This window comes from Mustela erminea, chromosome 19, assembly GCF_009829155.1.
Source record: "Mustela erminea isolate mMusErm1 chromosome 19, mMusErm1.Pri, whole genome shotgun sequence".
Taxonomy (NCBI): Eukaryota; Metazoa; Chordata; class Mammalia; order Carnivora; family Mustelidae; genus Mustela; species Mustela erminea.
The window spans coordinates 9707275-9732832 of NC_045632.1; the positions used below are offsets into that span (position 1 = coordinate 9707275).

Here is a 25558-nt window from a genome sequence, read left to right on the forward strand (position 1 = left end):
ATTTGGAAATGTGGAGTCTCACTGAAGCATTAATTGCTTTTATCTTTGTTCACCCTGATGCCTTCCAAGTGGTTTTCATTTCAGTCACCAAGACAGCTGTTGTAAGAAGACTGCAAACTTTACAGTAAGAAAACACTCAGTGTTTTCTGGAATGGCTAAAAGAAAGAAAAAGGACAACACCCAATTTTCCTGAGAATGCTGAGAATTAGATTTCTGTATCACTGATGGGAGGGTAAAAAGAACATGCAGTGTGGAAGAATGTGTGGCGGGTTCTTATGAACAGAAACACTTCTTCTACTGAGGGGAATATTTTGTCACCTGAAAATATGTCTCTTGGCCTAAGCATTTTTGGCTGGTTATTTTTTTTTTTTTTAAAGATTTTATTTATTTATTTATTTGACAGAGAGAGATCACAAGTAGGCAGAGAGGCAGGCAGAGAGAGGAAGGGAAGCAGGCTCCCTGCTGAACAGAGAGCCCGATGCGGGACTCGATCCCAGGACCCTGAGATCATGACCTGAGCTGAAGGCAGCGGCTTAACCCACCGAGCCACCCAGGCGCCCTTGGCTGGTTATTTTTAATCAAAGGCAGATAAATAAAGAGCTCTGAACTCCTGTGTTTACTTTGAAAGAGATATTTGCATTCACAAGGGAAAGTTCTGTCTGTCAGGGGTCTCCTTCTGTGTAGCAGAAAGAGAGAGAAGGTTTCAGTCTCCCTAAACTGATGGTGGAAAAGGCAGGGCTCGAACTCTTCACCCAGCCCCAGACTTGGTTCCCTGCTTGGCCTGCTCACCTCCCCAGTTCCTTCCCAGCAGGGTCACCTGTGGAGTTTCAGGAAGGATCTCCTCTGCGGGCCTCCCCCTCAGATTCTGTCAGTTGGTTTGGGCGAAAACAACACTGTTGTGTTAATTAAGGGCGCCAGGAGATTCTCGGTGAGTCCAGGGGGCAGCCCGAGGGCTTTTGAGAGTTGATTTGCTGAGAGTTGATTTGCTGAGAGTTGATTTGCTGCTTTGGTCCTGGAGGGGTGACACGGTCTCTGCTCCGTGAGTCTGGGAGGGTCAGGTCCATGCAGCCCGCGGTTCCCTTGCGGACACTGAAGTTGTGAGTGGCGGTGGCAGAGGACCCTCCCTCCCCACAAAGCAGGTGAGGAAAATGCAGGGATGGGTGTCCTCAGGGGAGCTCACAGTTCTGAGCTGCTCCAGACACAAGGACTCGAAAGTTGGGCCTTTTCTGCATCTCCGAGTCCTGCCCGCGGGCGAGCGGTGTGAGGACAAGGAGCTCTGTTGCTGGATTTCAGGGCATTTTTTCCTGATGCAGCTGTGATTTCCCCCCAGATCCCTCGTGAGGACGAAATCTAGAGGTGGAGGCGAAGGCAGAAATGGCCGGTTCTCAGGTGAGCCTGGTGTCCCCGCGGAGCCGTGTCCTCTGTTTCCTCGCAGACCCTCGCGTTTAGAAGCTGCAGATGTGGATGACTCAAGTCCGGGTGCTTCTCGCTTCTGCGTTCACCTGTTTTTAAGATCTGGTCAGATCTTAAGATTAGGTCTTTAGAATGCTTCTCTATGTTCCAGAGCCTTCTGTCCTGTGTCCCCAACCTGGCTTCGATAGGGCATCAGCCGTTGTCACTTTGAATTAAAGTCCCACGAGGAGTGACAATATTCCGTTGGTGGCAGATCCGGAGGGGAAGGGGTCGAGTCCGAGATTCCTGTGGCTGATGAGGTCTGGTCCTGGGATGTCACGGGAGGGAAATCATTTCTCATTCAGGCTCTCTGAATTCTCTATCAGCTGTGGCAGCCAGGGAGGAAGGAAATGTGGACAGAAGCTCCGTGGGTGAGAGTCCAGAAAAACTTGGAAACTTCTCATTCTAAGAAAGGGGGTATGTGTATCTTCATCTTTAACACGTGAAAGAGATATTCTACTTAAAGTCCATGAGAGGAGGGTGCCTGGGGATCTTCATTGACTAAGCATGGACTGTTGGTTGAGCTCAAGTCAGGATCTCAGAGTCCTGGACTTGTATCCCCTCTTCTGGCTCTGTTCCCAGAGGGGAGTCTGCCTGACATTCTCTTTTTTTCTCTCCTGCTGGTCTTCATCTCCTCTAAAGTATAAATCAATCTTGGGGACTGAGGGTGGTTCAGTTGGCCATAGAGTCTGCTTTCTACCTCCAACTCAGGTCTTGATCCTGGGGACCTGAATCCAGCCCCACATCGGGCTCCCAGGTGGGGTGGGATCCTGCCTTTTACTCTCCTCTGCTTTTCTGTCTATTTGCCATTTCCCTCTCACTCTCTCTGAAATAAATACAGTAATTTTTTCAAAATTTTATTTATTGTGGCACCTGAGTGGCTCAGTGGGTTAAGCCTCTGCCTTCAGCTCAGGTCATGATCTCAGGGTCCTAGGGTCCAGCCCCGCATTGGGCTCCTAGTGGGCAGGGATCCTGCTTCTCCCTCTTCCTCTCCTGTTCTGCCTGCTTGTGCTCTCACTTGCTCTATTTGAAATAAATACAATCATTGGAAGAAATTTTTATTTATGTGTAAGAAAAAGAGAGCACAAGTAGGGTGTACTATGAGCAGGGGGAGAAGGCTCCCTATTGAGCAAGGACACTGTCCCACCAACAGCAATGTAAGAGGTGTTCCCAGTACCTTGTGTCTTGGCCTGAGCAGAAAGGGGAGGTCCACTGACTGAGCCACCCAGAGGCCCGTATAAATAGAATCTTTAAAGAAGATGAAAATAAAAATAAATCTTAAAAATTAAAAGAAAGGCATAAAGTGGTATTACTAGCACAGGGACACTGTGCTGTCTCAGTGTAATGTCCCTGTCAGTCGCTTGGGGACCCAGATGTGGGTCCATGATTGGCTGGAAGCACTGCCTGAATTGCCCCGAGCCAGGATAAAGGTGGAGGAAGTTTACTGAAGACCTTAGAGATCAGCAGGCAGGAGGGCACAGCAGAGCTCCTCTGCAAGGGGGTATTAAAGGGGGATGGAAGGTGAGGAATTTGGGGGAACCATGAAATTGCTCCTCTCTGCTCACTGTGCCTGGTTGTCAGAAACCCATTGGTTCCTTATGGTCCTGGTAATTTTGAGGTGCGTCCCCTGATAGCCCTGTCTGGACTCAGCCAAGGGGACGCTGGGACCCTTCCTGCACTCCTTTGCTCAAGCCTGCTTGCCTAAAAGCACTCTACAGAAGGGAAGTGTTTGAATTGCGAATGTATATCCACTGTATTTGCATAATTAGATTTACGTTCTGAATTCCTGCTGTCAGTCCACAGGAAAACACCAGTGATGGTGTGTGCTTTGATGTGCATTAGGCTCTGATAAGATTTGTTTCCATTCAACTGATGTGAACTTTTTTATTGGCTTGGTGCTGCTTGTCAGATCCTCCCCTGTCCTGTTCCTATTTTCCCTCCTGTCATTTGTAAGAAACATGGATACTGAGGAATATGCGGGAACTATTGTATTTAAGGTGTCAACTTCTTTTTTCTGCGTTTCTCTTGCTTGTGGGTTTGTTCTTTCTCTTTCCTTCTTTCCTTTTTTCCTTCTTTCTTTCCTTTTTTTAAATGTTTTCTCAGTTGAGAGAATGCATGAGACTGAGGAAAGGGAAAGAGGGAGAAGCAGATCCCCACCGAGTGGGGAGCTCAACTCAGGGCTCCATCCCAGGACTCTGGGATCCTGACCTGAGCTCAAGGCAGACCCTTAACCCACTGAACTATTTGGGTCCCCCTTGCTTGTAGTTTCTGAGGAGGACAACAAAGCCAAAGAGGTGTGGATAAAATTAAATGTCCTTCAACTTCCAGTCTGTTGATAAATACCTCAGAAAGGCAGAGTAGGACATTCCTCAGGGAACTCACAACTGCCTCAAGGTTAATGTTTTGTTGGATGCAAAAAGCAGCCTTAGCCTAACAATAGACCTCCAGGATCCTGTAATTCCTCTTTAACAGATGTAAATTGCTTTGGAAACTTCTGGAACTCTATCCCCCAGATTTGGCTTGGCCACCCTCCTTCAAGCTTGTGGCCCCTGATAGATATCTGGAGGGTCTCCTGACTAAAGTGTTAACTAAACAGTGAGTGGCCTCATCAAAACACCAGCTGGGAGGCCTTGAGGGTCCTGGAAACTTGCTTCCAAATTCCTTAGAGCCTCCTGCTGTCCCTCACCCCCTCCCCACCTGACAGCATAGAAGCAGTCACTGCTCACAACTTTACTCTCCCCTTGTTTTATTTAGGACCACAGTGTTTGTACCATGGGTATCTGAACAATTCCTTCATTATTCACTCCAGAACCCCAATATTTCACATCGGAAACATGTCTAGAATTTCTTGACCATTAGGTCCTCTGCCACATCCCAACACTTTGTGGTGGATAAGGAGGGCTGTCACCGCTGTGTAGTTGATAGAGTTGACTTCTGGGAGTGAAAGGAGTGAAAGCTCTCAATCAGGCAGCTCTCAACCCCCTGCCCCATAGTTCTTCTTTTTTCCCACACCCATCTCAGGGAGAAGGAAAGGTCAAATCTGGTTCTAGCTGGTGACTTAAACCCCCACTTTCATCTTAGGAAACATCGTGAACTGTGTCAATGGCCACTTGGTGACTGGGGTATTTATTACAGGGACTGCTGACCTTCAGCGATGTGGCCATAGAATTCTCTGAGGAAGAGTGGAGACGCCTGACCCACAGTCAGCGGCAACTGTACCTGGATGTGATGTTGGAGAACTATGGACACCTCCTCTTCTTGGGTGAGGAAGACTCCTTCCAGATTTCCCAAACCCTACTCAGGGTTTTATTCCTTCCCATGAAGACTGTCTTTTTGGAGATTTCTCTTGGAATGACTAGAATTCAGATCCAGGCAGAAAGGAAAATAAGTAGGGCTTTGTAGATGGAGAGAAAAATCTTCATGGGGTTTCCTTCTCAGCCTTAGCTTCTCTTGCCACAAGGAAACATCATTGCTTGTGTAAATGAGTGGCAGTTCTCAACCTTTAGTGACATAGAATGGTGCTGCTCACATCTTAAACTGAAATTTCCCCTTCTTTTTTTTTTTAAAGATTTTACTTATTTATTTGACAGAGAGAGATTACAAGTAGGCAGAGAGGCAGGCAGAGAGAGAGAGGAGGAAGCAGGCTCCCTGCTGAGCAGAGAGCCCGATGCGGGACTTGATCCCAGGACCCTGAGATCATGACCTGAGCCGAAGGCAGTGGCTTAACCCACTGAGCCACCCAGGCACCCTGAAATTTCCCCTTCTTATTTCATCTCCCTCCAAGCGGAGAGCCTGATGTGGACCTCGATCCCAGGACCCTGAGATCATGATCTAAGCCAAAGCCTGAGGCCTATCCCCCTGAGCCACAGGAGGTGCCCCACCTCCTGTGTGTTTTGAAGGGACTATTGCAGAACCCTTTTGGGAAACCATTTTCTAGGATTGTACAATACCATCTCTTCTCTCCTGATTACAAGACTCCTGGAAAGTTAGAATTGGCAGCAATAGCCATTTTCTTTTATCCTCATAAACAGGTCTCCTTCTGTCAAAGCCAGATCTGATTATATATTTGGAGCAAGAGAAGGTGCTCTGGGATGTGAAGAGAAAGGAGACCGGAGGCTTCCATCCAGGTAGGTGGGAATGAATGAGGCAGGTGACAGAGGGGATGTCCAAGTCTGAAGGAGGAAGGTAGACCTTAAGCAGTGGTTTAATTAGCTCTCCTTGAATGAAAATCAGTTAGAGACTTGCCTAGTTTTACATCTCTCTCTTTCCAAGAGGAACGTCTGCTCTCCAACATTATGAAGCTCTTGCATTCTCTGGGAATTCTCCTTCAGGTGCAGTGATGGTCATCCATAGGTGAGCCAGGAGACTCTCCTTGGAGAGGGAGGGCCCCCTAATCTGAGAGCTTTCTGTTGCTCTGAGGGCCCTGGGGAAGGCATCCTATTTCTGAGGACCTGTATGTTACAGCCTTTGTACCTTCTGGTTTTCATTATGGAACAAGTAGGTCAGAGTAGTTGTATGCACACTGGGGTTTGTTGGGGAAATTCCCAGAACCACTGGAGACAGATTTTTAATGTTCTCTGGCTTCTGCTTTCTAATGTTATGGAGACATTCATCTTAGTTTTACAAAATTGAGTTTCAGTAACTTCATCAGATAACAAAACACTGCCCTAAAATGAGAAAATGTACTGCTTTATTTCATTTCAACTGGTCTTTTTTCTTTTTCTTTTTCTTTTTCTTTCTTTCTTTTTTTTTCCATATAGAAATTTCTTTTCTATGAGATCCATTCCTCTGTGGTGAAATACTGTAATGTCTCTGTTTCTTTACAAGAATTCTGACATAACAAATGCTCTTGGGGAGATAGCACATTTAGAACTTGAACTTGTAGCCTGTAATAAGTTGTCATTTATTATCTTATTTTTTAATAATTGCATCATTGTATGATTCTTCTGTGAACTTCTTGTGACTTTGTCATGGGTGTTTTCACTTTCTAGTTAGTTTTATATGAGATTTATCTTTGAATTTTTTACATCAAATGTCCTGTTACGACATGGGCATGTGCTTTATGAGAAGTGACGTAGACAATTAATAATCTTCCCATATAGTTTGTTTAAAATTTTTATTTGTTCAAGACAGAGAGAGAGAGAAAAAAAATGAGTACAGAGGGGAAGAGCAAAAGGAGAGGGAGATGCCAAGTCCCTGCTGAGCAGGGAGCCCAGTGTGGGGCTGGATCCCAGAACCCTGAGATCATGACCTGAACTGATGGAAGATGCTTAACTGACTGAGCCCCCAGGTACCCTAACCCTTCGTTTGAAAAATCCTTGTGTTCAGTAATGCATGTTGTTTCATAGGAAATTAATCACGAGCTTTTTCTTCTACTTTCCTCAGAATGCATCAGAATTTAGCCCCAAATATTAATTTCATATACAGTGTCTCTCAGCATATTTTCAACATCTATGATGTTTTCTTTTTTCAGAAATGAGGATGTTTTTTGATTCATCTGTTGTAATTGAATGGACTAGGGTTACATTCTGTGGAGGAAAACGAATATATTAATACCATAATACACATCTTTCAAGCTTTTTAAGTGCTCATAAAATTATATTTTATAGCTCATTATGATTGATTTTAATGAGAATTCTTTACAGTATTATAGTCCATGAGACATGCCAATCAGTTGCTTGTTTTTTATGGGTATGTGGACACAGCTCAAAATTATGGTAATATAGGGCGCCTGGGTGGCTAAGTGGGTTAAGCCGCTGCCTTAGGCTCAGGTCATGATCTCAGAGTCCTGGGATCGAGTTCCGCATTGGGCTCTCTGCTCAGCAGGGACCCTGCTTCCCTATCTCTCTCTGCCTGCCTCTCTTCTACTTGTGATCTCCCTCTGTCAAATAAATAAAAGAAATCTTTTAAAAAAAAACTAAAAAAATATGGTAATATAGAAGTTTTCCTTTTCTGTCATACATCAGTGTTTTATTTACAATATGGGTTGAGTTTTCTCTTATTCTGCTTTGGTAATTTCCTAAGCATGTGCTTCTTTGTCTGACTCATTCCACATTAGCTAGGTGTCGCATGGGTTTTATCTGTGCATATTGTTTGAGGAAGAGAATTTTCACCTCAGTATATTTCAGCATATTTCAAAGCTATATGAGTATAACTCAAAAAGAATGAGCTTTATGCTTTTTGCTGGTAAATTATGTGTGTTTTTGTCTTGTGTTTGTATGTCGCATGTACATACTGTGCCACCCCTACTTTTTGTCTCCTTGGTGGGTAGTCAGTGAATGTTGTACCATGTCTAGGTGAGTTGTCATCCACATAGAATTAATTTCATCATGTATGTGTGGGTGAATGTTTATTCTCTGCATGAGAGAAAGACTTTTTTGAATTCAGAGGAATTTTCAAACATTTTATACTTCTGTATATACTTCTGTTTTGGTATGAAATATAAAAGATACACTTAAATTAATTGTAGGATTAATACTCATGATATGTCTTGGTACCTTTGTCATTGAGTTATGCATCTTCTATGAGTATTTTCATAGTGGTTACCTTAGGGATTCATTAAAACAACTTCGTTGTAAGTGCACCTTTTAATTTTGTTTTTATTTTTAAAAGATTTTATTTCTCTATTTGAGAGAGACTGAGAGATCACAGGTAGGCAGAGAGGTAGGCAGGGAGAGAGGGGGAAGCAGGCTTCCCGCTGAGTAGAGAGTCCAGGGTGGGTCTCGATCCCAGGACCCTGAGCTCCTAAACTGAACGGAAGGCAGAGGCTCAACTGACTGAGCCACCCAGGCGCCCCTAAAACAAACCTTTTAAAACTCAGTATCAATTATATAGAAAGCTCTTCTTCCTGTCTCCACCCCTGCACACCCTCCCGACTTCGTTAAGGACATCACAAATTCTTTTATGTTGGATCCTTTATTACCCACATTTGTGATTTTTATTTTATTTATTTTTTTTTTCAAAACAAAATTCTGTAGCAGAAATAAATGTGACTGGTATCTCATTGCAACACACAGCACATTTGTGTAATTGTCTACATATTTATGTTCAGCAGAGAGCTCTGTGTTCTCATGTGGTTGTAGTTTCTGGGTAGAGTCTTTATTTCATCTAGAAAGACTTCCTTTAATGGTTCTTGTAGGACAGATCTACTGGTGAGCTTAGAGGGGTTTTTACTTGGGAATGTCTTCATTTCTGCTCTGTGAAAAAGAATTTTGCTAGGTAAAGTATTGTTGGTGGGTATTTTTCAATCTTTGAGTACCTTAGTACGTTACGCTGGGCCCCATTGCTGTTTGGACTGCTGAGAATCCTCCTAGTGATTTTCTAGGAGCTCTTGCACAAGATAAAGTGAATTTGCCATTGTGTTTCTTTTAGATTTATTTATTTGTCACAGTAGGTGAAGAGGCAGGTAGAGAGGGGGAAGCTCTGTTGAGTAGAGAGCTGGATGGGGGGCTCAATCCCAGGACCCTGAGATCATGACCTGAGCCGAAGGCGGGGGCTTAAACCATTGAGCCACCCACGTGCCCCTGTCATTGTATTTCAAAGTCTGTCGGCATCTGTGGTGTTGGGTGGGTTAATTACAACATGTCGTGAGTCGTCCCATTCTTTGTATGTGGTCTGCTGTACATACCATGGTTTGACAAGGAAGTAATTTGAAGGAATAAAATATGAAGGCAATCATAATGAAAAGACATTTACCGTAGTGCGCTGGATTTATCAAGAAAATTTCTCTGTGTCTAAGTGGACTGTTATTGGTGAAAAGCACATTATTCAATGTTTAACTGTTTGTTAGCAGACCTGAAAGGATTCAGGGGCAGATGGATCTCTAGAGAGGGACAGTTATTTTCAGTGTGATTCTTTTTTTATTTTGACTCTATTTTGCACATGTAGATGGACATCCAAAGAAAGCCAGAGTAGCAGAAGTTTCATCAGATAAACTAGCCTTTTATCTTTTGTTCATACTGCTTAGATATCAGCGTACTGCTGACCTCACAGAATGGTTTTTAGTTTATTTCTCTATTTCAAAATTATAAGATTTTTTTTATTGCTAAGATTTGATAAGGATTGTCGGAATGATTTTGGTAAATGTTAGTTTCTTTCTCTTGTCCTGAACCATGGCTCACCATCTAATGCCCAGGGGTTCTACCTAAGGATTGCTAAGTGAACAGAGTCACTACACATATAGTAATAAGCCATAGTTACACAATTCTCAAGGATGATCAAGCAAATTTTACCCTGTATGTTTCTCCTGTTGTTCTGTGAGCATAGAGAACACAAGCAGAGATTTAGGGTTTTGATCTGCACAGAATGCAGTGTATCATATTAAACTAAAGCCAGATTTTGCAGTCCCAAATCTAACTAGGAAGAAGCACGTGTACATACATATGTGTGTGTACCTGTATCTTCAGAAGGAAAGTGAATCTTGGTTCAAACCAGGTCATTTCCAAGTTTGAACATTAATGATTTCTTAGCAAGCAAAGAAATTCTAGCTTCATAATAGAAATACTTTTCATCTCTGTATTGTATTGGATTTATACTTCCTACATCTGGTGTATCTTAGTTTGAGAATCTCCCCACGCGAATCGTCTCTTACATGACTGGGTTTTACTCCTGCAGGATCTACTCTGTTTTCCTTACTCCTCTGTCGACCTGTTGCTTACCTACCTTGATAGAGATTTTTTTTTAAGATTTTATTTATTTATTTGACAGAGATCACAAGTAAGCAGAGAGGCAGGCAGAGAGAGAGGAGGAAGCAAGGCTCCCTGTTGAGCAGAGAGCCAGATGCGGGGCTCGATCCCAGGACCCTGGGATCATGACCTGAGCTGAAGGCAATGGCTTTAACCCACTGAGCCACCCAGGTGCCCCCCCTTGATAGAGATTTTAAAAAGAATTTCCATGGAATGACATGGTATTCAAAATTTAATTTAAATGTGAGAGTAATTCTCCAGGGGGCATTATAAATTCCATGTAGTTAAATTGAGACTTCAGTCCTTCCTTTGCAGTTGGAGAAGTAAGATTTCCTTAGTTGTTGTTCTTTTCCCTTCTAGGAAGTGACATCATCCATGTTGGTCACTTCAGTGTCAGCATTTGATTAGGTAAAAATGTGGAGAGTTCGTGAATCTTCACACTTGTTTATGTTTTTGTGTTTTAACACTTCCTTGAAGCAAGAAAAGATGGGATAGGGCTGGGTGCTGAGTAGTTGTTCCAACTTAAACAGAACACAGTCTTCTGTTAGGCATGATGGAGTAGCCCAACGGAAGAGATGAAACAGATCTAGGCTGAAACATTGGCCAGGATTCTTCATCTGGGGAGAGGACCCCTGTCCAAGGCTACACTACTGACTCTGAATCTAGAAAGAAAAATTGTACTTCCTTTCTTCCCAAATGCTGTCCTCTTCTTCTGTCTCATCTCTATTTCAGGGGTGGAGGCATCACAGCTGACTTTCCCTCCTGTGTTCTGGAAACCTCTTTGTCACTGCACTCCCCCACCCACCTAAGCCATGCAGGGCCTTGCCTAACCTTAGGAGTAGCTTGGAGTTTTCTAATTCCACTGTAAAATGGTTGATAACAGGATCATGTGAGGCTGTATGTCTGTTTTAAATACAGAGTTTTCACCACTGCACTGGAAGAAAAGCAAAAAACCATCACTAGGCCACAGAATTAGTTTAGGCACTTGGCACAGGAAATTGTGAGGACAGATAAAACATGATGTTGCAACAGTTTGAGAGGAAGGTAAGTGCTCTGGAAATGAAATATGGCGAACTCTTGAAATGTGAGCAAATATGTGGTAGAGAGGTCCCTTTGGTCAATGCAAGGCCTTAGGAAGCTACTCATAATGAGCTAATGAGACAGAGAAGCATTCCTGAGAAATGTGGCTGTCTGGGACATTCGATGCTTTTCTCATGATGTAGTGTATTCCCTGCTGGTCTTGAGGACCAGTTGCTATTGGATGCCATTGATAACTGTACTCTCTGAGGCCCAGATGCATGGAGTGTGTGGAGAGGGGGTATTAGTTGATTTAAACATGGTGGCCATAGCTTAAAGATGTCACATGACAGAGTAGATGTTGAAGATAAAGAAGGCTGCCGGACACTTAGAGTGAGAACCAGCGAGGTGTGTGTTGCGGTTCCACAAAGCATTGGTATCCCAGGAATATAACCCAACATAGGTCTGATCCAGGGTAGATGGGTGACCTTGTAAGCATGATGACCTGTGGTTGGCAGGGCCCTCCCTCACTTCCACTCAGCCCTGCGGTGAATCTATCCTGTGCTCTGATCCATGTGCAAGTCAATGATTCATTGAGAACTCAGTCACCAGTTTCCAGCAGTGATGATTTCTGCTTCAAACAGCCTTCCCAGTATTTGGGGTAGCTGTCCCTATGTTGTTTCAGAGCCTATGTTTTCCCTACACCCCTCTTGACCTGAGTGAAAAGTGGATTTGTATGAGTTGTAGAGACAGGTAACATTCAAGTTGGATAGCATGGTATGCTCATATTGAACATGAGATCGGTTGAAGGATAATAGATTTTTCAGTAGCTGTTCTGCTGTGGTCAGCAATACCATGAAACCCTGCTGTGTACATGCAGAAAAGAAGGTGGCAATTTGCATATTTACATATCCAGTGTGTTGGTACATGCTCAGGTCTTCTGAAATAGCCCAGATAACCTCAAGTATAATCTGAATTTTACATGTCTTCTTTCTGGGATTATCCACCCTCGGCCATAGTGCTTATACTTGAATTTTCTTGGCTCCAAGATAACTGCCCAGCACCAGAGAGCAGTCATGTTTCTTGCAGCAAGGAACACAGTGTAAACCTGACAGGACATAGGGGATTTGATTTGAACCATTTCTGCTCCCATTCAGGGAAACCATCCTCCCCAAGGCACCACTCTATGCCATTGACCAGAACTGTCACAAGGGCCGGTCTATGTTGAAACAGAGGTGGACGTGGAAGATGTTTGTGAGTGTCTCTTGTTTGAATTCTTTCACAGTGTCTGGCACAAAGGTGATGACATTTTGCCCTGAAGCTAACTAGCTGTTTCAAAGAAGCCCTAAATTAGAGAGTGTCCTTAATCTGAGTGCATGCCGATTTTCTGCTGCATGCATTGGCATCCTGATAAAGAGCTGCTTAAGCCTGCAGTTCTTTCTGATCTTCCAATAAAAATAGTCAAATACAGATTTATCATGAGAATGCTATATTCAGCACCATATAATCCATAACATGTGTTAATGTCTGTCATGCGTTTCTTAACTTAAAAAGTTTTTACATAAGTTCCAGATCAGTTTAAAATAAAGAAAAGATGTATTCATTTATTTTACAGATAGCTCAGGTGAGAGGCAGGGGAGGGGCAGAGGGAGAGGGAGATGGAATCTCAGAGGGACTCCCTAGTGAGCAGGAAGCCTGACACAGGGCTCGATCTCAGGACCCTGAGACTGCGATCATGACCTTATCTGAAATGAAGAGTTGAAAGTTTAACCCACTAAGCACCTAGCAGCCCCACTTTTTTTTTTTTCTTAAGCATCATTTATTTTAGAGCCCACTAGTGAGTAGAGCAAAGGTGCAGAGAGAGAGAATCCAGAAGCAGACTTGCTGCTGAATGGAGAGCTGATGACGTGATCGAACCCAGGACACTGACATCATAAACTGAGCTGTAATGAAGAGTGGCAACTTAACCAACTGAGCCACCCCAGAACCCCTGTTCCCATTCACTTAAATTTGGATTGCTTTCATTTAGGAATGTGAACTAAAGTGTATCTGGGGTGATCTCAACAAGCTGAAGGATGTGGTAGAGAAGAGAGATGGAAGAGGAGGAAGCCAAGGTAGATTCTGTTAGAGTCACATTTATTAATAAATAAAGAAAATGCGTGTTGTGTATGTTGTGTGTATGTGTCCCAACACGAACATGACCACAGCATGGAGTTTTACTGAGAGTGACTTCTGTTGGGATAACTCAGGATATAATTATGACTTAGTTCCTGCAGAGGTTGTCAAGTTTTGTCTGGGTCAGAATCACCCGGAACACTTGTAAATTTGAATCCTTGTACCCAGCCTTACATTACCATGTCAGTAGCCTTGGGTTGCAGCCCCCCACCTTTCCTTTTTTACCCAGTGTCAGCTGACTGTCTAGGGACTAGACTTTGTGAACCTACATCTGGGGACACCTTCATAGTCGGGTTCCTCAGGAAAGGTAGTAGCCCTTGAGTAATGTAGTGAGATACTCAGGTGTGTCATCTTGGTTCTCCACGTGTGAACCTCGACTCCTGTGTGTTGGTCCTTTCCTGTATTGCACCTTGGATGCCTGACCTTTGTTTATAGTATGGAGGAGTCAACCAGGAAACCACTCAGGCTACATATGTGTGGTGTGGGCTGGAATGTTGACTTTGAAATGTCTGTTCAGGGAAGCTATTCTGTGTGAGCACAGCTGGATGAATCATTGCATGTCAAGGAGGAAAAAGAATCCAACCCGGGTCACCTTCTAGAAGGGCCTCCTTCTGCTTTGTCCTATGTGCCTCATGTTCCTATGTAGGTCAAACCCTGACTCTACCAATAGTGAGAGGCTCACTAGGCCTTCCTTTATCTACATCATTTCTTTCAAAATCAATAAATGAAAAAATAAATCATTTCTTTCAGTACAAGGAGAATAGTATTAGCCCTAACCCATTGGATCCAGAGCATTGAATACACTAAGAGCAGATTCAGTAACCGTGGGACATAAGTTGTTTGCAGTATGTAGAGGATGGTGTCAGATGCTAGTGAATATTTTGGATTTTTTTTTAATTTTTAAATTTTTTTATAAATACATATTTTTATCCCCAGAGGTACAGGTCTGTGAATCGCCAGGTCCACACACCCCACAGCACTCACCAAAGCACAGCCCCCCCAATGTCCATAACTCCACCCCCCTTCTCCCAACCCCCCTCCACCCAGCAACCCTCAGTTTGTTTTGTGAGATTAAGAGTCACTTATGGTTTGTCTCCCTCCCAATCCCATCTTGTTTCATTTATTCTTCTCCTACCCCCTTAAGCCCCCATGTTGCATCACCACTTCCTCATATCAGGGAGATCATATGATAGTTGTCTTTCTCCACTTGACTTATTTCGCTAAGCATGATACGCTCTAGTTCCATCCATGCTGTCGCAAATGGTAAGATTTCATTTCTTTTGATGGCTGCATAGTATTCCATTGTGTATATATACCACAACTTCTTGATCCATTCATCTGTTGATGGACATCTAGGTCCTTTCCATAGTTTGGCTATTGTAGACATTGCCGCTATAAACATTCGGGTGCACGTGCCCCTTCGGATCACTACGTTTGTATCTTTAGGGTAAATACCCAATAGTGCAATTGCTGGGTCATAGGTCAGTTCTATTTTCAACATTTTGAGGAACCTCCATGCTGTTTTCCAGAGTGGTTGCACCAGCTTGCATTCCCACCAACAGTGTAGGAGGGTTCCGCTTTCTCCGCATCCTCGCCAGCATCTGTCATTTCCTGACTTGTTGATTTTAGCCATTCTGACTGGTGTGACGTTATATCTCACTGTGGTTTTGATTTGTATTTTGGATTTTCTTTTTAATCATTAAAAAGTAGCCCATAATTCGTGTTTCATACTGAATCCTCTCTGAATGGCAGTAGTGCACCTTATAAAAAGAAAAAATACCCTGTGTACATTCAAAACATGGAAGTATCTTTCTGATGCCAATTTTTATTGGAATCCTGTGGAATTTCTCACTCTTGTATCTGTGCGTTCCTTTCTGAAATGTCAGGAAGGCAAGTATGAGTGATTTTATTCTCTATCATCTTAATGTAGCCAACTGTTTGGCATTCCTTCTAAAGGTATCCCATGGACCTCTGAAGCTTCTGGTATAAACCATGCATGATCATTCTGGATATAAATTTATTCTGTTTGAGCACAGAGGGCTAGACATCTGTCCATGGACATGTGTGGACTCCTGAGTGCCTCCAAAACCTATGCTGGGAACTCCGTGATCAGCTAGGGTCAGAGGTGATGCTGAACATGTGGCAGGACCAAAGGCCACTCTCTGCTGCTGGACAGGACTATAGGCTGGGCTCTGTGGCTGCCCAGGTTCACTGATGAGTCTCCCTGCTCATGTAGAGCAAGAGGTTATGCTCAGTGCTTGGTCCATGGTGCTGGTTTGGTTTTCTCCCCAGAAGCCTGTAAGAGAGGCTCTGAGGTTGTCTAGGGTCTTTCTTCAGGCTTCTAGTGGTGCAGGAATGGAAGCTAGCATCAGCCATGGGAAGTGACTTAGAACGTGCATAGCTACCCAGACAGAGAACATAGAATGTTCTGGGGTGCCTGGGTGGCTGAATGGGTTAGGCCGCTGCCTTCGGCTCAGGTCATGATCTCAGGGTCCTGGGATCAAGCCCCGCATTGGGCTCTCTGCTCATCGGGGAGCCTGCTTCCCCCTCTCTCTCTGCCTGCCTCTCTGCCTACTTGTGATCTCTGTCTGTCAAATAAATAAATAAAATCTTTAAAAAAAAGTACATAGAATGTTCTAGTTCAAAACATTGGCTGGACACCCAGGTCAGTCACAGGTGCTGACAGTTCCTCTTAAGCAGATAGTTTCATCTACACAGTAGAATGCGCAATCAGTGGACATTGTCTGTAATGGAGTCCCACTCATGCTGACAGCTTTTGGGTGAAAGGTTTCTACCATGACTTTGGATGAATGCTACATTGTTAGGTTCACAGAGTGGCCAGGGATGTGTCTTTGGTGGTATGGTGTGCATCTTGGGTATCTTCCAGGCCTTTGCCATTGGCCCTATGACTAATGGCTGGAAGATCTTAAAGTCAAACCTTCCAGGTACATTGACTTTGGCATCTACCCTGCATGTGACTGTATAGCAGTGCCAAGTGAGCAGCAAAAGATCATGAAGGATAATGTATCTGTACCGTAGTGGATATCTTAGCCAAATCACACATGTGCCTTATACAGTATTGTCACTCTTCCTTGAAGTCATGTAGTGACCTTGTGATCTGTGTGAGCATTTCCTTGATGGACATTTTAGTTATAGTGGTCATTCCACTCATATTTATGTATAAAAATGCTTGGTAGTGTAGTGATAGCATCTTAATCTTGGGTCGAGAACAGATGAGTTTATTGTACAGGAAAACAGATGGTTTGTTTTCATGGCCAAGGATGGGGCATATACACTAGATGTTCCTTGAAGATATTGGAGTTTCCTGTGTTCAGAGTCTCCAACACAAACCCACCGCATGTGCAGTGTGTCCCTGTTTGAGTTGGGGGTGGGCGGCTGGCCAGTGGAATTAGTGTGATGAAGATGTTTACGATGTTTGATGTGTCATGAGCCATATGACAGTTGGACTTTGACCTGGTAACGTCCTGTCCTCTGCCCGTATTGGAACAGGTTACAGTATAGAATGCTTGTCATCTTGGAATTTTTATATTTACGGAGATTATCTGTGGACTTTATTCAAAACAAAATAGACCTTCATAGGTCTGTCTCTAGTTTGTTCATTTAAGTTGTTGTTTTGGTTGTACACATAAGTGAATACATATAGTATTTGTATGTCACTTGGTTCACATCGCATAACACCTTGTGGGTCAAACCACATTATCACAAATGACAAGACAGAATGAAAAAAGCTAAAAGAGACACAAATACAATGAATAGCCTGAATGTTACCAGTGTGGAATGGAGAAGGATGATGGGCAACATGAGGAAGTGGGAATGGGAAGTACAGGCTTCCAGGGGGTGAAAAGAATGCAGGGACCTCCTCGAATGGTTTTCCCATAGCATTTTATGGTGCCAGATATTAGCTAGTATTGGTGAATATAGTAGCACGTATAGAGTTGTTGAATCCCCATGTTGTACACTTAATGTAATGGAACATTGTAAAGTATATATATATTTTTTAAAGATTTTATTTATTTATTTGACAGAGAGATCACAAGTTGGCGGAGAGTCAGGCAGAGAGAGAGAGAGAGAGAGAAGCAGGCTCCCGCTGAGCAAAGAGCCCGATGCGGGGCTCGATCCCAGGACACTGAGATCATGACCTGAGCCGAAGGCAGCGGCTTAATCCACTGAGCCACCCAGGCGCCCCTGTAAAGTATATATTAATAGAAAGGAAATCAAGGTGGATGTCAAGAAGCATATACATACATAGATTAAAGTAGTGTCTTAAGAATTTGCAGGTAAAGTAAACTAAGCCTACTCTTCCAGAGAAGCTAATCGTAACAGTAGGATAAAGTCCTAGGAAAGCAAACTGATCTGTATCACAGTGGAGATAAACATTCCTCAGTGTAGAAGGGAAGGGACAGGGAAAGGGAAGCATGTGCCCAGCAGAGCAAAGAAGGGAACTGGAAGACCAAGAAGAGCCTGTGGTCCTCACAGGCAGCCCAGGAAGAGCAGCCCAGGGCGTACATGGAAGGACAGTTATTCCTGGGAGAGCTTCTTAACTCCATTTCCTTGAGTGTGGTCTCCCTCCTCTCACCACTGAGGAATATCAGGAAGGCTTTTCCTTGGAGGTGTATTCCTCAGGGAAGACCAGAAAGTGCAACCAGGTTGTAGAACTGCTTATTTTAGGCAAAGTCAGTTTTCGGAAAGAAGCCTAGTTTCAAAGAAGTGATCCTGTAGCCTGAAGCCATGGGTATTAGTAGAAATGCAGGGTAAACTTGAAATTGATAAAGGCCATGGATTCAGTGGGATCGAAGCTACAAAATTCAGCTTTGTACACAGAAGCAGATTGCACCTGCATTTCTTGTGAAGGAGGGAGCTGTTTCCATGAGTATGGTGGCATGGAAAATTGAAGAAAGAAAAATAAGTGCAGAGAGGAGTGACTGGGTTACGTTTGTTATGCAGGAGTAGGGTTGGCTTCAATGAAGAGTGAAGGAAAGCAATGGACTCCATACTCACCTGGATGCTCTGCCCCCTTTTTAGGAACCTTTGAAACTATTGTGATTCAGTCCTGGAATTTTGAGCAGAGCATGCATTGTTGATCAGGTGGCACATTTGTGAAAAGTAGAAACTCAGATGCTACCCAAACATCCAAATCGGAGTATGAATTTTAACAGGATCTTCAGTTCATTGTCATACACATTAACATTGGAGACGTGCACATCTAGCTCAGCCAGACTCTTCCATTATTCTACTCCTGATACCATGTCTGTAGGACATTAGTTTGATAACTGTGCCTGGTTGTATGCCTTAAATCAGGATATATGGTCTTCATTTCCCAGATTATTTTGGGTATGGGTTATCCCTTGACATCCACATAACAAGAGGATGGATTTGGATCTTCGTGCAAAAATGGCATTGGAGTTTTTGTAGGGATTGCATTTTGTGTAGATCCCTTCAAGATTTATTGGTTCAATTATTCCAGTGAAAGAGTATCAGTAGGTTTCCTACTTATTCATTCTTTGATTCCTGCACAGTCTATTGCACTTTTCATCGTTTCTGGTTTGAACTCTACCATTATGTTAAATTGGAAGTATTTATTGGGGGTGAGGGGTGCGGGCGTTTGCTGTAAATGTATGATGTCTCCGTTATGGGAATTGTTCTTTATTGTGTAGAAACAAAACTAATTTTTATGTGTTGGTTTGTGTACCAGCTTTATAAAATCCATATGAGTTTTAACAGGATTAACACAATAAGCATTCCCAGGAGAAGAAATGGCAGTTGTGTAGGAGGGTTCTAGACTTATGTGTCCTGTCATGAGCATCACTAGGCAACTGTCAGGTCATGCTAAATGCCCCATATACTGGGCTGAAGAGTGGCAGGACAAACTCCCCAAGTAAGAGGAGAGAAGAGGACACATGGATGATGGCAGATAGGGTGGAGATACGGTTTACGGAGGAAAGGAGTATAGCATTGTGGAGGGGAGGGAGCCCCAATTGTGCAATAGGTGTCATGACAGAGGACCACTCAGGGGATGCCTCAGGAGGTTTCCGAAAGCCATTGGCTTGGAGAGGGAGAAGGGCTGAATTTCTTGAGTTCTTGGAACCAGCACATCTCAAAGTCTGGAGGTTTAATGGTCAGCAGCTTTGGATGGGAGAGAACCAGGAGGGCACCGGGGTTCTCCTGGAGAGAAGGCTGGCAAACAACCTGGGGGCACCGAGCGTGGAAACAGTCATCTGCAGAACACCTGGGGTGCACAGTGGGGAGAGTATTCAGTAGTCTAGGAGCACATTCCTGAGAGGAAACATTCAGTGACATGTGGCTTCCAAAACACGGGAGCCCTCTCCTGTCCCATAGCATAAAGCTGAGCCCCCTCAGTGAGGACACTGGCTATCTGACTTGCTTGCACCAGTCCCCACCCCCTGTGATCTGAGGGCACTGCCCTTCTCAGTGAGGCTTTCCTCAGGCTCAGCAAGGTCAACCCCTGCCCACATCACGTCTCCTGAGCAGAGAGTTCTGCAGGGCCACAGTCCTGGTGGAGTTGATGTCAGGTCTCCTTTCATAAGCAGAACAGAGCTCATCTAGTTCAAACTGGCCACATTCAGGCCAGGGACCAAACCCTGCTAGTAGCAGGCAAGGAGAGCCCCTGCAGACCACTGGTCTGAAGGATACAACAGGACACATCACTGACTTTTCTAATGGACAGAGGAAAGTAGAGACTTAGAGAAATGCCAAGATGAAAGAATTTATAAGACCAAGGGCAGATACACAATGGAAACAGTAGTAAGGAGCTTAATGGAGAATTTAAGGTTGCAATCATAAGGATACTCAAGGAGTGAGAAAACAATAGTGAGAACTTTACCACAGAGATAAGAGTTAAAAAAATAATTGGATGCTTGGTGGCTCACTTGGGTAAATACCGACTCCATTTCTGCTCACATCTTGATCTCCGGGTCCTCGGATGCAGGATCAAGTAAAACTGTATATTCAGTGTGATGCCTGCATGTGATTCCCTCTCTCTGTGGCTCTCACCCGAAATCTTGTGATTCCCCTCAAATATTGTTGCCTTTTATAATTTTCTTCCTAAAGTTAGTTATACTTTTACTGTACTCTGTTTGATTCAGTTCAGTTTTCTGTTTCCATATCCTCTGGTCTTCTGCTAAGTTTTAGCTCATGATCCTTTTTGTTATTGTTAGAGATACAATCTACACTGTAACCATATCACAGAATTATCTATTAGGATATATGGTCAATATGTTCTGTACCGTGTTGCATATCCATGGGGAAATGAGGGCCTGATGACACCTTGTCAGCCATCGTTCTGACATTGTCTGTTTGACTTGATGCTTCTGCATTAAAGGTCATCAGTATATTCTTCTGAATGTAGTAAGTGCAATGGCTTTACTTTTATTTGGTATCTTTCAGCTCTGTCTTCACATGAGACCCCGAGTTTCCTGCTACAGCAGAGCATAGAGGGTTCTTTCCAGAACGGGTCAACGCACAGATACAAAGATAGTTCTCTTGAGATACTACACTTATGCACAGACTGTGATAGTGATGGGGAGAATGAAGGGCCTCAAAGAAATCCTGGACGATACACCCAAACCAAGGCAATTGCCCACAATGAGAATCTCACTGCCTCAAATGGTGAAGGACATAAAATGCGGTGGAAGACCTCCCTTTTTAAGTCAACTGTTTCTGCAGAGCAGTGGGTCTCTGTAAGCACAAACTCCAATCAGATAGTCAACCATAGCAATTTGTGGACAGGCTATTTGGAACATCTGGAAAGTAATGGAGTCCATGCTGAGAATAATGATTTGAGCCATTTGGAAGATAGGACTGGCCTGACCTTAAATCAGAGATTTAGAAATGAAGAACAAAGTGCTCAGTGGGATCCATATAAGAGGAACTTCACTGAGGAGTTGACCCTACAGTATGACCAGAAGTTTTTTACTGGAGACAAAATTCCTCAATGCACTGAATCTGAGAAAACATTGAACCAGGCTTCCAGTGTTCACCCGTGTGTCAGGGCTAGGTTTGCAGAGAACCATTATGAATGTGATAAATGTGGGGAAGGCTTTCATCCAAGCTCTAACCATTTGGGAGATAGTCCTCATAAATACAATGAATGTGGGAAAGCTTGTAACCAGTACTCCAGTGTTGGTGATCATCAGAGAATTCATGAGGGTAAAAGCCCATTCACATCTAATAAATCAGGGACCATAATTAGTCAGTCATCAAACATAAACTTCAATGAGATAATCCCTTGGGGAAAGGAAACTTACATTTTTAAGGAATGTGGTAAATCCTTTGACTGCCACTCAACACTGTCTCAACATCAGCAAGTGCATACTGGAGAAAAAGTATACAAATACGAAGAAGGCAATCAAAGTTTTAAGGACTGTTCATCAATAAGTGGACATATGCAGATCTGTTCTGGAGAGAAAAACTGCAAATGTCAAGAATGTGGCAAGACTTTCAACGATCATTTAAGTCTTAATAGACATCACCAAATTCATATTGCAGGGAAAAATTACAACTGTAATGAACGTGCCAAAGCCTTTACATCATGCTCAAAACTTACTCAACATCAGAGAATTCATACTGGAGAGAAACCTTACCAATGTCCAAAATGTGGAAGGAGCTTTAACCACAGGTCAGCCCTTATTATACATCACAGAATTCATACTGGAGAGAAACCTTACCAATGTCAAAAATGTGGCAAGGCTTTTAAACGCCTATCACACCTTTCTCAACATCATAGAGTTCATACTGGAAAAAAACCTTACCAATGTCAGGAATGTGGCAAGGCCTTTACCTGGAGGTCAAATCTTTCTCGGCATCACAAAATTCATACTGCAGAGAAAACTTACCAATGTCAAGAATGTGGCAAGTCCTTTAAGTGGAGGTCACATCTTTATCAACATCACAATATTCATAATGCAGAGAAACCTTACCATTGCCTAGAATGTGGCAAGGCCTTTAACTGGAGGTCAGGTCTTGCTGAGCATAAAAGAACTCATTGTGGAGAAAATTCATACCAATGTGAAGAATGTGGCAAGCCCTTTAAGGACAGTACAACTCTTATTGAGCATTACAGAACTCATACTGGACAGAAACCTTACCGATGTCAAAAATGTGGCAAAGGCTTTAATTGGAAGTCATCCATTATTCAACATTATAGATCTCATACTGGAGAAAAACCTTACCAATGTCAAAAATGTGGCAAGTGCTTTAACCGGAGGTCATCTCTTATTAAACATCATAGAATTCATACTGGAGAGAAACCTTACCAATGTCAAAAATGTGGCAAGGCCTTTTGTTACAGCTCATCTCTTAATCAACATTATAGAACTCATACTGGAGAGAAACCTTACCAATGTCAAGAATGTGGTAAGGCCTATGCTGTCCCTTCACAACTTACTAAACATCACCGAATTCATAGTGTAGAGAAACCTTACCAATGTCAAGAATGTGGCATGGCCTTTATCTACAGCTCAGCCCTTATACGACATCACATAACGCATAGTGGAGAGAAACCTTACCAATGTCATGAATGTGGCAAGAGCTTTAAATGGAGTTCATACCTTATTCAACATCACAGAACTCATACTGGAGAGAAACCTTACCAATGTGAGGAATGTGGCAAGGCCTTTACCTGGAGGTCAGGTCTTACTCAGCATTACAAAATTCATTGTGGTGAATAATCTTACCAATGTGAAGAATGTAGGAAGCCATTTAGGGACATCTCAACTCTTAATGAACATTACAGAACTCATACTGGAGAGGAACCTTACCAATGTCAGGAATGTGGCAAGACCTTCAAGGTGAACTCACACCTCAGCCAACATAGCAGAACTCATACTAGAGCGCAACCCTATAAATTCCAAAAATGTGGCAAGGCCTCTAACTGGTGCTCAAGGCTTAGTCAGCATCAGAGAATTCATAATGGAAAGACAACTTACCAATATCAAGACTGTGGCAAGACCTTTAACCACAGCTCAGGCCTTACTCAACATTCCAGAATTCATACTGGAGAGAAACCTGGCAAATGTCATGAATGTGGCAAGGCCTTTAACCAGAGGTCAAGTGTCACTGAGCATCAGAGAGTTCATCCTGGAGAGAAACCTTACCAACGTCAAGAATGTTGTTAGGTCGGGTGCCTGGGTTGCTCAGTGGGTTAAGCCTCTGCCTTCGGCTCAGGTCATGATCTCAGGGTCCTGGGACTGAGCCCCGCATTGTCTCTCTGCTCAGCAGGGAGCCTGCTTCCCCCTCTCTCTGTCTGCCTCTCTGCCTACTACGATCTGTCTGTCAAATAAAATCTTTTAAAAAAAAGAATGTTAGGCCTTTACAGGCACTCGGTCCTCACTAAAAATAATAATCATACTAGATAGAATGCTTACTAGTGTATAAAATGTAAAAACAGGGGCACCTGGGTGGCTCAGGCGGTTATGTGGCTCCCTTAGGCTCAAGCCATGATCCCAGGGTTCCAGGATTCAGTTCTGCACCCGGCTTCCTGCTTAGTGGGCAGCCTGCTTCTCCCTCTCCCCCTGCCTGATCCTCCTCTACTTGTGCTCTCTCTCCATCTCTCTGTCAAATAAATAAATAAAATCTTAAAGAACAAAAGAAAAAAAGAATGTGAGCAAAAATGGTTAAGGAGTGCTCACCAATTCATGCCTATGAGAGAATTCATATTAGACAATAGCCTTCCAAAAACAACCAGTTTGGCAAAGCCTTTGTCCAGCATGCACGCCTTCCAAACAGAATTCATACTAGAAAGACACCGGATGAATAATGTGGCCAAACCTCTAGCAGGCACACAACCCTTACTGCACATCACAGAATTCACCCTGCAGAGAAAATTACGGATGTAATGAATGTGAGAGAGTGACTAAGGACTGCTCCCTCCTCACTCCATATGAGAGATTTTAAATAGGAGAGTAAGTGTACAAATACTAAGAATGGGTCTGACCTCTCACTGGGACTCCCAACTTTCTTCACATCGTTGTTTTCATACAGGAGTGAAAGTGTGAAATGTAAAGAAAGTGGCCAAGCGTGTAACTGGAATTCAGTGCTTACTCAATATGTCAAAATGCATAGTAGATTCAAACCCTTGGAACATCGTGAATGTGGAGAGGCCTGTATTTTAGTATACATTGGAGTACACACCAGAGAGTGCATTACGGAAAGTCAATAGAAAGTTAGCAATGTTTAGAAAACTATTGAATTGAACATCAGATGCCAATGAATGTTACGGAAATCAAGCCAATGGAATACATTGACCCTACTCAGACATTACTCTGCTTGAAAATAGTGATTGTAAGGAGAAGTCAGACCTGAACATTTAGAAAATGTATATGGGAGTCTGTTGAACAGATTTAGTGGATGGACGTTTTCATAAATATATAAGGATTTCAGTATTTTTAAATTTTTACATTAACTCTATATGAGATTTGTGGCTAACAATTACTAGTGTATTTCCTCTGAAATCACTCCTGAAAATTCCTCCATTCCTTGTGGGTGTGTAAGGACACAGGGCTGATTGTTGCTACATCAAAGATATTAGATGTTCTGCTCCATTAAGTGGACCATATGTACCTAATTTTCCATGGAAGAGGACCGTATGATATACAACATAGGAAGTACATCTCAGTGGAGATGGTGCTTACGGTTATAACACTGATGTAAGATTCCATGGGATAGGTGTTCAGGGAACACACGTCTAGATGTATTGAAATTAATATTAGAAATAGGTGGTTTTCCTAATTGTTCTTTAAGGAAACAAAGGGAGCTGTGTAAACTACGAATGTATCTTCCTAAGCACAATCGTTAGAGAGTTTGACCAGATGTGGTTAAATGAGGAGATCCTCACAGATGACTGAAGGAGGGTAGCTGACTCTTCCCTGTTGAATATACACATTTCTGTGGAATGTACCTCAGTCTGAAACTTTTGGAAATAAGTACTCCCACATCCTTTTGACAACACCTGAATGCTTTTGTACATGTTTGTTCTGTGGGGATTTGATATGCATTACTCAGTGTATGTGTGAACTTAACTATATTTTCATTAATAAAATGGTGTTTCTCTTTAAAGGAGTTTGTTTATTTTGTTGACAGAAAGAGATCACAAGTAGGCAGAGAGGCAGGCAGAGAGAACAGGAAGCACGTTCCCAGTGAAGCAGACAGCTCAGTGTGGGGCTGGATGCCAAGACCCTGGGATCATGACAAAG

General features: G+C 43.1%; 1 protein-coding gene across 1 annotated transcript; it reads left to right on the plus strand.

Annotated features, from left to right (window-relative positions):
- Positions 1 to 208: 208 nt before the first annotated feature.
- Positions 209 to 23482, plus strand: LOC116580073 (zinc finger protein 678-like). The gene is made up of 6 exons (XM_032326103.1): positions 209 to 265; positions 1331 to 1389; positions 4588 to 4714; positions 5484 to 5579; positions 20754 to 22992; positions 23329 to 23482. The coding sequence occupies exons 2-6, from the start codon at positions 1375 to 1377 to the stop codon at positions 23480 to 23482; spliced, it is 2631 nt and encodes an 876-aa protein (XP_032181994.1). The 5' UTR covers positions 209 to 265; positions 1331 to 1374.
- Positions 23483 to 25558: the final 2076 nt, after the last annotated feature.